This window comes from Xiphophorus hellerii, chromosome 2 (assembly GCF_003331165.1).
Source record: "Xiphophorus hellerii strain 12219 chromosome 2, Xiphophorus_hellerii-4.1, whole genome shotgun sequence".
NCBI lineage: Eukaryota > Metazoa > Chordata > Actinopteri > Cyprinodontiformes > Poeciliidae > Xiphophorus > Xiphophorus hellerii.
In genome coordinates this window covers 20,239,005-20,253,314 of record NC_045673.1, presented here as the reverse complement: position 1 = coordinate 20,253,314, position 14,310 = coordinate 20,239,005, and the positions used below count along the sequence as shown (strand labels likewise).

Here is a 14,310-nt window from a genome sequence, read left to right as displayed (position 1 = left end):
GTATAAGTGTAACTGAAATAAATTATTTTTTATAATGTATTTTGAAAGTATAGGAGATAATATTGAGTGAAATTATGTGCCTTACATTCGATTCACATTCTCTTAGGCATTCCTGAACAGACGCAAGAAATGTTTTCTTCTAGTCACCCAGAATTTAGATTTGTGCAGAACTCAGTAGTGTGTTTACAGAAGAAAGAAGCACAAAAACAAAGCAATTGTCTGGGTATTTTTTTAATAACATACAAAATAAGCACAAATCAAAGCTAAAGAAATATTCAGTGGGTCTTTCTGGATGTGGGACAAGCTTTCCAGATGAGGTCAGTAACGTCAACAACTTCAAATTTGTTTATTTCTACAATAACAAAGAACAAAAGGAAATGAATTAGTTTGTTAGGGTGAAGCTTTTTTTTTTTTTTTTTTTTTACTTATTTACTTTCTAAATTTAAGGTAAACAGTGTTGCTAAAACCAGATTTTTGAGTGATACATAGGAAGACTGGCTCTAGATGCTTCAAGCAGCACAGTCACTGCAGCGTCCTCTTGAGGAAGTCCACAAGAAGATGATGAGGGAAACCGAAATCCATCTGAGTCACAATATATCCCTACAGGACAAGAGCGGTAAGGTCACTGTGCAGATATTGAACATTGACACAGACAAAAAAAGAAGAGTAAAATACATATCTTACTTCCTGATGAAGCACCTCAGGGTCAATGATATCAAACAAGTTTGCCCCCTGTTTGTCCATCAACCTGGTTATCTCCACCTCCAAAACTGGAAAACACAACACATTTCTCAACTCCTGTTACAGGTGCAGCAAGGATTTTATGGACCAACTATGGATAAATAATTACATATATGGGGTGGAAACTTTTTCACCATTAGGGATTAGGTCAAAGTAAAATAGAAAATGTTAAGAATAATTTATTTAAAGTCATAAGTGTGAGAAAAAAAACAATGCTGAAAAAGGTCATGTTAACCAAAAAGCTGCCTCATTGATTAGGAGTGAGGTTAGCATTTGGAAGATTGTGTTTATTTTATTTAGTGGGCCCGTTTCATACCAGACAGGACTTTAGGAACGCCTATTTTCTCCACAGCTTCCCTTATAAACTCAACTTGAGCTTCGTCGTTTATCTGCAAACAGAAAAACTAGTCAGTGAAGAACACAAGTAAAACATTTAAGCATTCTCTGCTTTCATGTCTGTGAAAACCAATTCAACTTTAGCAAGGCAAGACTGAATAAAACTGAGAGATGAATGCAGAAAAAACATAGCATGTAAAAGCAACGGAAACCTCATGGTTTGCAAATTGATTTTACGGTTTTGAAACATTTCGATTGCCCAATGTGTGATATCAGTTGGATCCAGTCTACTGTCCACTTCAAACTATGTATGTGAAGCCCACATCAGACCCAGGAGGCAACCCTGAGTAGCAGCATGTGACTCCTGTTGAAGGGTTTTCTACGTATTTTTCAATGTGCAGCAAAAATAGTGTTGCAACATGAGATATTTCCATATGTTTTTGGCACAAGTTTTTACACACTTTCCATTATTATTCTCACCAGTGCTTTTCTGTTGTTGTTTTTTTTCTCACATGTGGGATGAGGCTCATATGATAAAGTATTCGCCAATAAAAAATAAATGTTTAGTTTAAAACAAATGATAAAAATTACTCACCAGTTTATTCTGCTGAGGCAGCTCAGCTCGGATGACAGATGTCCTGTAATTATCATTTCCATCACAAACAAGCAACAGAATCTGCACATACTGACTAAAATTTGACTAGTATGTGGTTTTTAAACTGGAGATTTACAATTATCTTTTTTTTACTTTTTATTTTCAATAATTGTTTTATACTGTTTTATATCAACATATGTCCACACCTCACATCTTAACAATTATCTTTTTAAATGAATCAAATGAAGAGTATCTTGATAAATGACTACGATTACTTATTCCTTAAATAAAACATGGCACAGAGAACAATTTGTCTTGTATAGTAAAAGTATTTTTGAGTATTTTTGAAATACGACTTAAGAATTACTCAGAGTGGTATTAATCTCCATCAGATAGAGAATAGCAACAATGAAACATTCATATCTATGGCTGTAAGACAAAAACTGGAGTGTCTGTTCTGACCCTAGAAGAACATCTTTTTGTCTGGTCATCCTAAAAATTTATAGCTAAGCCTACATATGCAACAAAAAATAAAATAGAATAAATAAAAAAATAAAATATAATAATAATAATCATAATAATAATAATAATAATATCTTCATAAATCTAAGTGTCTGGCCTTGAACTTCAGTCTGAAGTCTTCCAATTCTAAGTACTAAGAACAAATACTTAACACTTTGTTCTTGCAACAAAGATAATTTCTTCTTGCAACAATCGTCTCCATCAATTGTTGCAAGCTGCATTTCCTTTACAATTTAAACGAAATGCTGGAAAAAACTGAGGCTGTACTTTCACTGGGGCAGGCAAAGTTGCAGCAAAGTTAGCTTATGCTTTTTCTTTGTATTTATAGAAAGTCTCTTACTGTTGTGGTTTACCATGGAGAAAAAGTTTCTTGTCTGCATAGGAAGCTGAGACATCTACAGTAATGTTCTGTAAATGCAGGAACAAACAAATATTGGTTACAAACGATGTAATAATGACTTAGAGTCTAAGACTTAGACTTAGACTCTAAGTCTAAGTCTAAGTCTAAAACTAGCTAGAGGCTATTTTCTTAATGAATCCTACAGAGCAAGAGTATACATTGTTTTTCTACACACTGCTTCTCCAGTTTTGCTATATTTTTGTTTTAAGACAATGAAATTTGTTGCCTAGATTTAAATGCTGTTAGAAAAAGACTGAAAACAGAAACTTACAGCTAAAAGAAGGTGTACTCTCTTTGTTGCCGAACTAAATCTGTGTCACTATTTATCTTTTTTTTTTTATTTCCTGAAAATTCACAAAATTTGAACTTTACATACAGTACAGACCAAAAGTTTGGACACAACTGTGTGTCCAAACTTTTGGTCTGTACTCAGTTCAGACCAAAAGTTTGGACACACTTTCTCATTGAATTCAATGAGAAAGTGTGTCCAAACTTTTGGTCTGTGCTGTAAACTGTTTTCTAAACCCTTTCTATCCTTCTGTGTGGATAAAGGAACCTCCAGGTGGGACAAGAGCTCAAGTCATTATCTTTTCATATTAACATTTCAAAACTCAGCGAAGAATGCCTCGATGTACCATTTGAAAGGACAGCGTTGGTTTGTTTTGACTCCCACAGTAGAGCTCTCCAGTGGCCTGAGCCCAGACTGACGTTCCCACGGTGGAAGTGTTCAGAGTGGGAACAGAGGAGCTCCACACTCTCAGCTCAGGGGAGGCTGATTCCAACAAGCACTGAGCAGCCAGACACAAAGCAACATCTCATATTTGAAAATAAATAAACAAAACGGAATTAGGGAAATGTTTTCATTATTACCTTTGCAACATATTCAGGCTTGATGCTGGAGAGGTTTGTCTCAAAAAGTGTCTGAAACAAAAAAAAAAAGCATTTAAAAAAAATGGAGTTTTAGTTGGGACTCTAATTGATGTAATTTTTTATGTCGGGGTGCGATGAGTCCTAAAATTGCAAATAGAAACTTTGGGCCTCATTCTTATTACATGACATTTGCAAGCTTTTCAAGTTTTATGAACATCTACTGAATACATATTTATATTATTTGTTAAAAAAATATATAAAAGCTTTAATTTGAATTAAATAAAGCCTGATATTCTTATTCTTTTATAAGAATAAACAATTCTATGTGAATTGTTTATTATATCTTTCCTTATGTCTTTTTTTGTGTGTTTTAGTTACTCCTTTATGTTATTTTATTAATCTTGCTGTGAAGTGCTTTGGTGCAACTTGCTTCTGATAAAGTAAATAAAATTGAATGACAAAATTAGACATTTATGATTGGTGGCATTTTGTTTTGGAGATTTTAATTTGAACACAGCATGAACAAACACACACACAAAAATTGAACTAGCCTTTCTCTTATCTTTACAAATAAATAAAAAAAATTCTTAAGTTTTTCTCATTGTTGGCTACAATTATAAAGAGCCAGAGGTGGCTTTGGAGCTGAAGTTGCAGATAATTTATTCCAAAAACAGAACATCCCAAGTGGCAGATGTTCATACATACAGATGACACTAGGTTTTTACAAACAGTGTGCATATAATCCTTTTACTCTCACAGACTACCACTGGGAACTCTTTTAGAAACAAAGAAGACCGGCTTTGTGCTCACATCGCCGCAGATTAAGACCCAATAGATCTATTTATCTCCTAAATGGGATCTGTTACAGAACAAGTAGCCAAGATATTTACTTTCCACCACTTTTGGCAGAAAATGACTCACCTTAAGGTCTTCTGATGAAATGTTAAGTTGGAAGCGGCCATCTTGATGAGCAGCAGCAATCAGTGGTTTAAAAATGTCATCTGTTGTTAAGAAAGTAAACAAAAAATTACAACAACAAGGTTGCTTCTACTTTATGAAAAGTAATAACAATTTTCCCACTTGAAGTTGGATTTACAGGGTCAAATCTGCAATAAAAAATCTGTAGTAATGAATTAATTAATAGAAGTATATGGTCTTCTCAGAAATAAAATACAAATTTAAAAATCGCCAAGAGACATCAAAAACTTGTGATGAACCCAAATGTGTGTTTTTTCCTTTTTGTCAAAGAAAAACCTTTTTATTTATTTTGAGAATTTATTTATATACTGTATATATATATATATATATATATATATAAGAAATAAACAAAAAATAACATAACAAATAAAAACATTTATTCTGTAAAATCCTATAATGGAAATCTACATTTAAACTGTGTTTTTACTGTCAAAGTGGAGACTTTAAAGAGAAAATGACGCCACTCCCATGCTTTAAAGCATTTATATCAAAGCCCACCTGAGAACCAGAAGTAAAGCATCCTGTTTTCAGTCAGGTGATCTGGGTGAAAAACTGAGGCGTTGATCACAGAAGTCAAGTTTAAGTAGGTTGTCAGACCCTGAAGGAGATAAACATCAACATGCCTCAACGAAAGGTTTATGTCACTACATAATTCTGACAAGATAAGGGATGCTATATTTACTATACACAACTAAAATATTCAGATGATTTCAAATGATCTTTTTAACCTTGTGGTAAGACTCTATGTAGTTCGCTGTGATGAGAGGAGTCGTAGTTACACCAATATCCACACTGATACCGCCATCACTGAGAAAGTTAGCTGCAGACACAAACAAAGCCAAACATTCGGATGTTACGACAATCTTAGAACATTAAACATGAAGATTTAAGAGCCTACAACTCAAATGAAAAAGATTTTCTCCGTAATACCGCACTGTTCTATCGGACAGGGATGAAAATCTGCTAACTGGTCCACAATTAGAATAAATTAGTTCCTCAGTTTGGTCAAGCAGACACTGAGACGACATTAACCTTGATTTCACAGACAACATAACTCTCACCTGCTGTGTCTTGTATAAATTCAGCCAGGATGTCCGCCAGCTTGTTGATCTCTTTACAGATCTGCATTTGACGACACACTTGTCATTACGTTTGACTGGAAGCTGATATGAAAACACCAAAGCCTTCGGTCTCCACTCTCACCTGTCCTTTGACGACCAGCTTAACTGTGAAGGTGATGAAGTCAGTGAAGAGCTTCTTCAGCCAGTTGGGTCTGACCAACAAACAATGAGACACACATTAACACCAGTGAACATATCACCAAAGTTTTCACAACCCTGTTAAAAAGCCAGGTTTTTGTAAAGTAAGAAAAATGAGACCAGGAAAAACTTAAACTCATTTTCCACCGTCAAGGTGACATTTATCCTGACGAATCTACTGAAAAACAAATCTGTTGGAGAGCTTTCTTTGTTTTTCTTCTTTTTATGGAATGTGATTCTTCTTTCAACCCTTCTCTTTGGTAGAGACATATTATAATAATTAAAATTATTTATTTTCTTAGGGACAAGTACAAATTGTTATAAATACCATACATGTTAACATTAGAACCTGAGCTAATTTGAATTGTTTGTCCCTAGCTGGGCTTTTGGTTAGTGGTTACATAAAACAATAAAAATACAGCAGACTGCACATAATCCACACCAACCAGAATGGCTCTAGTTCCTTCTGGGTTCCTCTAAGGCTCCTGGGAGCCTCCTTCACCAGTTTCTGATATCTGCTTTTTTCAGTTGTGGAAAAATGTCCAGTTTCAGTAATTTCACTGTTTTCATATTTTCAGTAACTACTGACCATTATCTTTACTGTGAAATGGTACATAGAAAATAATGTGTATTATTGTAACCCCTTATCCTGACTGATACCATTGTTCCTGTTTACTTCTCTATAAAACTTTGCAGTATGTCTTCCCCTTCTCTTTCCTGTAAAAATACTGTCCAATAAAGACTTCTAGTACACATGTTTTAAGATCATTTTTAAGGTTTTCCCCCACAAAAGATGTATTTGTTTTCAGTTAGATTGACGTGTCTAGTGGAAAATTGAAGTTTTACAGTCAATTTTGATGTGATTTTTTTACATTGCAAAAACATAGATTTTAACATACCTGTGTATACTTTTGTTTTTAATCTAGTATAGTTTCATCACTTACTCCTTGTCTCCCTCCAGGTAGAGGCGAAACTTGTGAAAATTCAGGTAACAATCAGATGTGTCTGCAGCGACCTTTGAATTACCGCAGTCTGAACAAATAGATTGGGAATAGAAAGAAGAATTTATTAGAAAAAATGGAGATAGAGAATATAACTATCTATGATAATAAGTGTTAGAATTAGACCCCACAATACATTAGAATATGTGATTGACAAGTTTGTTGAGGTTGAGAATGGGCATACAATTTTTATTTTACATTTTTTTACATTAATCAATAGCAAAGAATAGTCATATTTAAACTTTAATAAAACATTTTTCAATCTGAAAATTACTGAATAATAATAATAATAATAATAATAATAATAATAATAATAATAATAATAATAATAATAATAATAATAATAATAATAAAAAGATTACTAGAGTGAAACAACTGTGTGAAACTAGTTAAATGAAAAATATCTTTTGAAACTAAGGGGGGGAAAAGTCCATTATTTACTTACAAAGTTTTGGGTTGATTCCAAGATCAATCTGAGTTTCAACCTCAAAGTCAAGTCTGTGTCCAACATTGACTCTGATAAGAAAAGAAAAACAAAAATTAAATAATTGAAAAAATAAAATAAGAGAAATAAACAAAACAAAAACTTTATACTCCTATGTACATTATTGTAATTTTCTAACCATAAACATATTCTATTGGTATGTCACATGACAGAAGAACACTATAAAATAGTTTGTGAATTATTAATTTTTTTTTACAAATAAAAATCCTAATAGTGTATCCCATTTTGCTGATATTAAATAAAATGTTGCTGAATCAAGTTATATATCATTATTCGAACATCTCACTGATGATTGTTACAAAAACCTGGTGCGTGACTGTTAGAATAATTATCTAAGTTCATTTACTTGTGAGTTTATTTGAAAGGTTATGTTTTCATATTATTATTTGATGTTACTTGACTTCTTCTCTTCTGTGAAACACAACCATTTGTAGGATGTTTGCCTGAAGGCTAGAGACTTTGCACATTCCTGTGGTATCAGCTTCCATCTGTAACTGATTAGTTGTGGTCAGCCATGCCCTTTTAAGGGCATGCCCACAGAAGGTTCTAGGACACCCTGTAGAAAAAGGTCATTGGTCAAATTCTTTGTGTGACTATGTGAGAAGGCCCAACCTCCTTCCTTGTATTTTCTAATAAAGCCAAATGCAGAGAAAGATCTGGCAGAGTTGATCCCAGACAGTGTTTTACAGCGATTCGTCGCGTCTCGGATCTTCCCTCCTATTCTGCAGAAAAGACAATCACGACTGGTCTGAATCCTTGCTAGATAGGAATTAAATAAACCTATCATTTGGGGGCTCGTCCGGGATTCCCGATATACCCGCCGCTGACGGAAGGAGTAAGACGCGCTGAAAACTGCCGGCAGTCAGGTTCTTTAACCTGAAAGTCCCGGGGGGCAATTTCCTCGCTGGGCCAGTGTTTTAGGTCAACCTCCTTCTGCCAACGGTGGATTGACGGGACTCAAAACCGAGACAGAGCAGGATTCAACCAAGTAAGTAAATGGGATTGTACGGGCAGTTTTCAAGTCCCCCGTTTGACGTCAAGTGAAAAGAAAAGAGAAAAAAAAAAAAATGGGAAAGTATAAAAAACACACGTAGGGAAAGGCAATAAATGTGATACCTTAAAATAACGGTGGGAAAGCAAGTGGTGGCCTTGTTGGGGTTTGAGTAGCAAGAATTCTCCACTCAAATCATTTATTGAGTTGAGTTGAAGTGAGGATTGCCACGACAAGTATTTAACCACCACCCCACTTCCCAATCCCCCGTTCTATAGCGTCCACCCTAGGTGTCATAAAGAATGGGACGAAAACACTGTAAAATAAGGGTTTTTCACACGGGAAGGAGAAAAGTCTTAAAGGGGATGAGAAGTTAATGTGTCAGATGGAGCCAGGAAACTTAATGTACCTGACTAAATGGAAAAAGAAGTACGGTGCAGATGGCATGTTGAAAGTAAAGAAAAAACGTGGTGTTTTGGTTTTAAAATAAGGGTTAAGTAAAAAACTGGTACCAGAAAACGGGAAGTTATTGGTTGTTGTTAGATTCTAACATAAGTTTGAGATGTCTCTTTTTAAATGTGCACGAGTTTTTAAAACAGGTTCCTGAAGACGAGAGTTTAAAAATTAATTAAATTAAAACATGAAAAATGTTAATAAAACATTGGAAAATTCCTGAAGCTTCAGTAAAATTTGATAAAATAATGAGGACAGACTGAAAATTGGTGACTGAAACTTTGACCTGGCCAGATGTTTTGTGCTTTGTGTTTTGTATTGTGTTGCAATTCATGTTGGTGTGAAAGAGTGTGTGATTGGAGATAAAATACCATTTGGTATTTTATGTCATATAAATACAGAGTTTTTTTAGTTTAATTCATGGTGCAAAATTTCCAGTTTTTATAACACACTATGTGTTAAATTGGACTAAATTATTAAAATTAGGCAATAACAGCAGTAAATGTGACCTGCAGTGTAAAGATTGGAAGGTTATTGAAAGATAGAATCCTGATAAAATAAAACATCTGAACAAATTGAAAATAAATTATGGGTTCTACGGTTAAATAAATAAATAAAGAAAGAAAGAAAGAATAAGCCAAGAAAATGAGGTCACAGAGGATTGTGGAAATGATGTATTGGCAAATTAATAGATGATAAATGTAAGCTATACAACTACAGTACATCTTTAAGCTTTTGTTATTGTTTTGTTTTGTTCAGTCTTATATTACAAGATTAGTTTCAAATGAAGATCTGCATTTGTTGAACATTCTGGCAAAACATTACTTTGGACACATGTCTTTTGAAGCAAGTGATTACAGGATTTTGGTGTTTTCCATCTGTTGGAAGCGTAGTATAATAATAGAAACGTAAATTGAAGGGATCACATCCACCATTTAATGAGCAGAACTGGACAAAGTAGGAGATAAGGCTTCACGTGATGAGTTGCTCATGGTTTTATACACACAGATTGCCCTGGAGTTTTGAGCTCCAGGTAGGACTCTGGACTCTGCAACACAAGCTGTTATCTCTGAAGAAGAATGCGACTGCTTGGAGAAGCGGTTTCACATTTATTCCGACGATAGCAGCCACAGATGGAGACGAGCGGTGGAGAATTCACTCGGACACACAGTGAATTGAAGATATTTGTGTTGGAAACACAAATGAATGATGCCTTTGGAAAATCTGATCTCTGTTTTGTCATTACAGTTTTGCAGCTGTTTTTCTGGTGTCCTGTGGATGTGGTCTCATTCAAAGTCTGCGTTCTTTGATAAAAGATTAAAGTAATTCCCCTGATGGAAAATTTTTTTTAAGTTAAGCCATTGTTTGATTATGCTGACACTGATGAAGATGACACTAGAGAATGTTGTACTTATATTTCTGATGCTAATGAAACTCATTTTGATGACAATGTCTGTTTGAAATACCTGCAACAGGCCATGTTGCAGTTCCCTCATATGGAGAAGTTTTTTTTGGCTCATATCTGGACTATGGTGGCATCTGCTGTTGAAATTAATGATGCCTCTTCTTATTCTTTTCTTGTTTTGTATTTTTACTGCCTGCATAATTCCATGTTTAAAATCAATGATAGCCAAAACTGTTGGAAATGTTATGTATCAATATCGACTTGTTGCCTCCATCTCTGAGGGAAACTCTGATGTCTAACGTTGTGACCATGCATTGAAATGTACCAGCAAGAAATGTATTTCTGATGTCTGAGTTAGACTTTATAAGTAATAATATGAAAAACAGGAGGGAATGTTAGAATAATTATCTAAGTTCATTTGCTTGTGAGTTTATTTGAAAGGTTATGTTTTCATATTATTATTTGATGTTACTTGACTTCTTCTCTTCTGTGAAACACAACCATTTGTAGGATGTTTGCCTGAAGGCTAGAGACTTTGCACATTCCTGTGGTATCAGCTTCCATCTGTAACTGATTAGTTGTGGTCAGCCATGCCCTTTTAAGGGCATGCCCACAGAAGGTTCTAGGACACCCTGTAGAAAAAGGTCATTGGTCAAATTCTTTGTGTGACTATGTGAGAAGGCCCAACCTCCTTCCTTGTATTTTCTAATAAAGCCAAATGCAGAGAAAGATCTGGCAGAGTTGATCCCAGACAGTGTTTTACAGCGATTCGTCGCGTCTCGGATCTTCCCTCCTATTCTGCAGAAAAGACAATCACGACTGGTCTGAATCCTTGCTAGATAGGAATTAAATAAACCTATCAGTGACTCTTTTGACAGAACCATTTTAAATAATTTTAATAATCTTCTTAATAATCTTTTTGAGCCATTTAAGCAATGAAATATGCTTGTAGCAGCATCATGCTTGGGGGCAGCTCGTCAAAGTAGATGGACAGATGGACAGAGGTAAATAGAGGGCAGCATCTGGAAACATGTTGAAAGTGGTACAATGCTGGGCGGTAGGCTCAGATGCTAACAGAAAAATTACCCTAAATGTATAGAAGTACTTTAGAATGGTTTTGATCAAAGCAAATTCCAGGGACTGAATACAAATGCATGTCATATTTGTATTTGTAAGAAAAAAAAAAGACTTACACCAATATATCACTTTTCTTCCACCTCCCAATATTCCCTACCTTGAGTTGATTTATCATATAAATATTGGATCAAGTACACTGTGATTTGTGATTGTAATGTGATGAAACACAACAAAAAAGTTGAAGGTAAATAATTAAATGTGTATAAAACACTTTGACTTTTTTGACCAAACTTGCACATTCAGACTCACAGCCAGCTGCCATATCCGTACTGAATGGTGCCACTGAACACAGCGGAGACGTTGTTTATCTCCAGACCGATGCCTTCCCCTGGACGCAGCTCAAAGTCACTCCGGCCGATAGACAGGTTGTAAATCTCCAAACTGGGTAAGTCACACAGAGAGAAACCTGCAGTAGCTTGTTGTGTTACATGGTAGATTACATTTTTGTGGAGGTTTGAGCGTGAGCACTTACTTTTCTAGGCCATATGAGACTTTGCCAAAGAAACCAGCAGATTTCTCTCCTTGCATGCTTGGGTAACGGGCATGTTGGAAAGCTGCCTCAATAACTTTCGTGGTTTTCTCATTCACTAAAGACATAAAGACACATTACAGGACCAGACTGAAAAACCCTCATAGACTCAACTTGAAGGAGTAGACTTTACAAAGTGGTAAAAACACAAATTGCTCCTTTTATGTTCTGGTTTTACTTTTTTTGTATCAAAAGTTTCAGATCATCAAAAAAAAATTTATATAATACAAAGATAGTCCTGAAAACAGTTTGGAAACTATTATTCCATTTATCCAGTATGAATAAATATAATATAAATGGAACCGACCTTCCCCGATGTAAAAAATATATTTTTTTAGCCAGTTTGGAGAGTTTTTGAGCACATCCTAGCATCTCTATTTAATCTAAATCTGGACTTTGACTGGTCCACTTCAACACCTTGCTGATGTGCTTTGAAACTTTCTCCAGCTACATAACCCAAACTAGCTTCAAGTCTTAAAATGATGATTGAACTCATTGAGGAAGTCATGGGTTTATCAATAAAAACCAGTCGTTTAGGTCCTGAAGAAGCAAAGCTGACTTTCACCATGTATAATATATAACAGTGAATCTTTGCAGAGCTTATATTTAAACCTTTCAATCTGACATTTTGTACTTTTTGAATACCTTTTAAAATGGCAGATTTAAGGACACGTGTGCAGATTGACACATAAACGCTAATAGTTTTAAAATTCATTGTTAATCACAATTTTTTTCTCATATTGAAAGAATGTCTTGTTTGATGATACAGATATTGACAGTAAATTCTTACTTTTATGTTATTAACCTGCTATTTCTGTCCTAATTCCATGTTCATTAAGGTCTCTAATCATAAGCCAAATTTCATTGAATTACTTGAGTATATAAAACATTATATATTCTTAATATTGGACAGCAACAATAATACAAAAAACTTGAAAGACATAAGTATTTTAAACATTTGAATATTTTTTTTTATTTTATGTGTTGGAACGAATTGAAAAGCCTGCTGTTTTGTGTTTATGCTCCAGTTGTATCCTTTGTTTACATTTCTTTGTTTTTGTCAACTTGATGTTTGTCTTGTTCTGTTTTTGCTCTTAATAAAGATTTATTGTAAGTCATATCTTAAGCTTGGAGTTCATTTATTGGCCAATATAACTACACTTGTACTTGCTGGTAATAAAAAACAGTCTTCTACCTGTCAAAACATGCTTCCTTTGGTAATTTTAACTGAGTAGTTTACAGAATTTGAATCAGTGTAAAAATGCTGGGAACAAAGATCCTAAATTATCCAATAAGTTGTCTGTTGTGTGTTTTGAAAACACACGTTAATTCCTTCAGTTTAGAGACCTTCTTTTCTGCTGAATAATGCACAGGTCAGAGTTAATGTAACGTAACAGAGAAGCAGTCGAGCAATCCTCAGAAAATAGTCAGATACTAAGTGAGAGAGAAGCCAAAGGTCACAGTAAAACAATGAAAACCTTCAGAAGTCCTGGAGAAATATTGATTAAGACCAACAAAGGAAAGAAAACAAAGCAATGATGGGTGAATTAAGCATCTGTGTATCTTAGAGCTTGGTTAATGTAAGATGACAGGGATCTGTTTTTACTGGGCAAAAACACTCAATCAGTATAAAATAAATGTCATCCTTGACCCTCCATTAGAAAGCCACTGGTGAGGACTTCATCATTTCTCAGTTTCTGTTTACTGTATTGTGAAGCCATTCTGATTAAACTGCATTCACTTGTTGCATTTAGCATAATCAGATTGGATTGGGGGATGTCAGTACTACTCACACACAACGGCCGCAGGATAGGTGAGTCTGCATACAATTCCAGTGTATTTGTAGGCCGAAGAAGGATCCCGAAGGCAGCTGTGGGTCGTTCCAAACAGAGAGAGGAGCAGCAGCCATGGGGAAATTTCGCCTGGCATTCTGCTAGATCCTCCAACTCTCAAATTACTGCAACAATCGCTCTGCAGCCTGTTAAAGCTACAGGTTTAGCTTGCCGTTGCTTTCTAGGGACAAACTGCCTTGTTCACCCAATCAGAAACGGAGGAGTTGTGTGCTGTACTGTAGGAGTGAAGAGACAAACACCGACTCAGATTTGGGGGGGAAAAAAACACAAAAAAAAACAGGTCAAAGTGCAACTTTGTCAGTGAGGTAACAGCTGCAAAACCTACTACACAAATTAAAGTGGGCGAGACGACGCAAGACGAAAAATAGCTGATATTAAAGAAAAGAAGTCAAGGCAAATATTATTATTGTACATACCCCAAAATAATATTCAAAAATCTCCAAAAACTTGAAAAAACATACATTTCTGTCAAAAACTCCCAGTTTCCCTGCTCTGTCCAGGTGACCAACTTCCCTGTACTGAGCTCTGTTTGAACAAAGAGGGTTTTAACATGCAAAGGTTCTCAGGGTAACTGGATACAGGAGCTGAGTCCAAGTATTCATGTCCTACTGCGTTTTGTCCTCCAAACCTCCTATGTGGATGAGTTGAATTTGATCTTGTAACAGTATTATACATTCCAACTTTTGTACCACCCAGATTACAGAATCAAAATTAGTTTATAATTAAGTTCCATGC

General features: G+C 35.1%; 1 protein-coding gene across 1 annotated transcript; it reads right to left on the bottom strand.

The window, feature by feature from the left end:
- Positions 1-213: 213 nt before the first annotated feature.
- Positions 214-14,100, bottom strand: cetp (cholesteryl ester transfer protein, plasma). Its single transcript, XM_032586985.1, has 18 exons — positions 13,992-14,100; positions 13,516-13,790; positions 11,666-11,780; positions 11,443-11,574; positions 7,148-7,218; positions 6,646-6,733; positions 5,646-5,715; positions 5,504-5,564; positions 5,171-5,262; positions 4,941-5,040; positions 4,386-4,465; positions 3,465-3,515; positions 3,230-3,382; positions 2,535-2,602; positions 1,673-1,715; positions 1,058-1,130; positions 685-770; positions 214-600 (listed from the first exon to the last, which is right to left on the bottom strand). The coding sequence occupies exons 2-18, from the start codon at positions 13,649-13,651 to the stop codon at positions 523-525; spliced, it is 1,497 nt and encodes a 498-aa protein (XP_032442876.1). The 5' UTR covers positions 13,652-13,790; positions 13,992-14,100; the 3' UTR covers positions 214-522.
- Positions 14,101-14,310: the final 210 nt, after the last annotated feature.

Coding starts and splice junctions, on each gene's coding strand:
- cetp (XM_032586985.1), bottom strand. CDS start 13,651: ATGCCAGGCGAAATTTCCCCATGGCTGCTGCTCCTCTCTCTGTTTGGA. Junction 5,041..5,170: donor ACATAGAGTCTTACCACAAG/GTTAAAAAGATC, acceptor TATCTCCTTCAG/GGTCTGACAACCTACTTAAA. Junction 3,383..3,464: donor AGCCTGAATATGTTGCAAAG/GTAATAATGAAA, acceptor CTGGCTGCTCAG/TGCTTGTTGGAATCAGCCTC.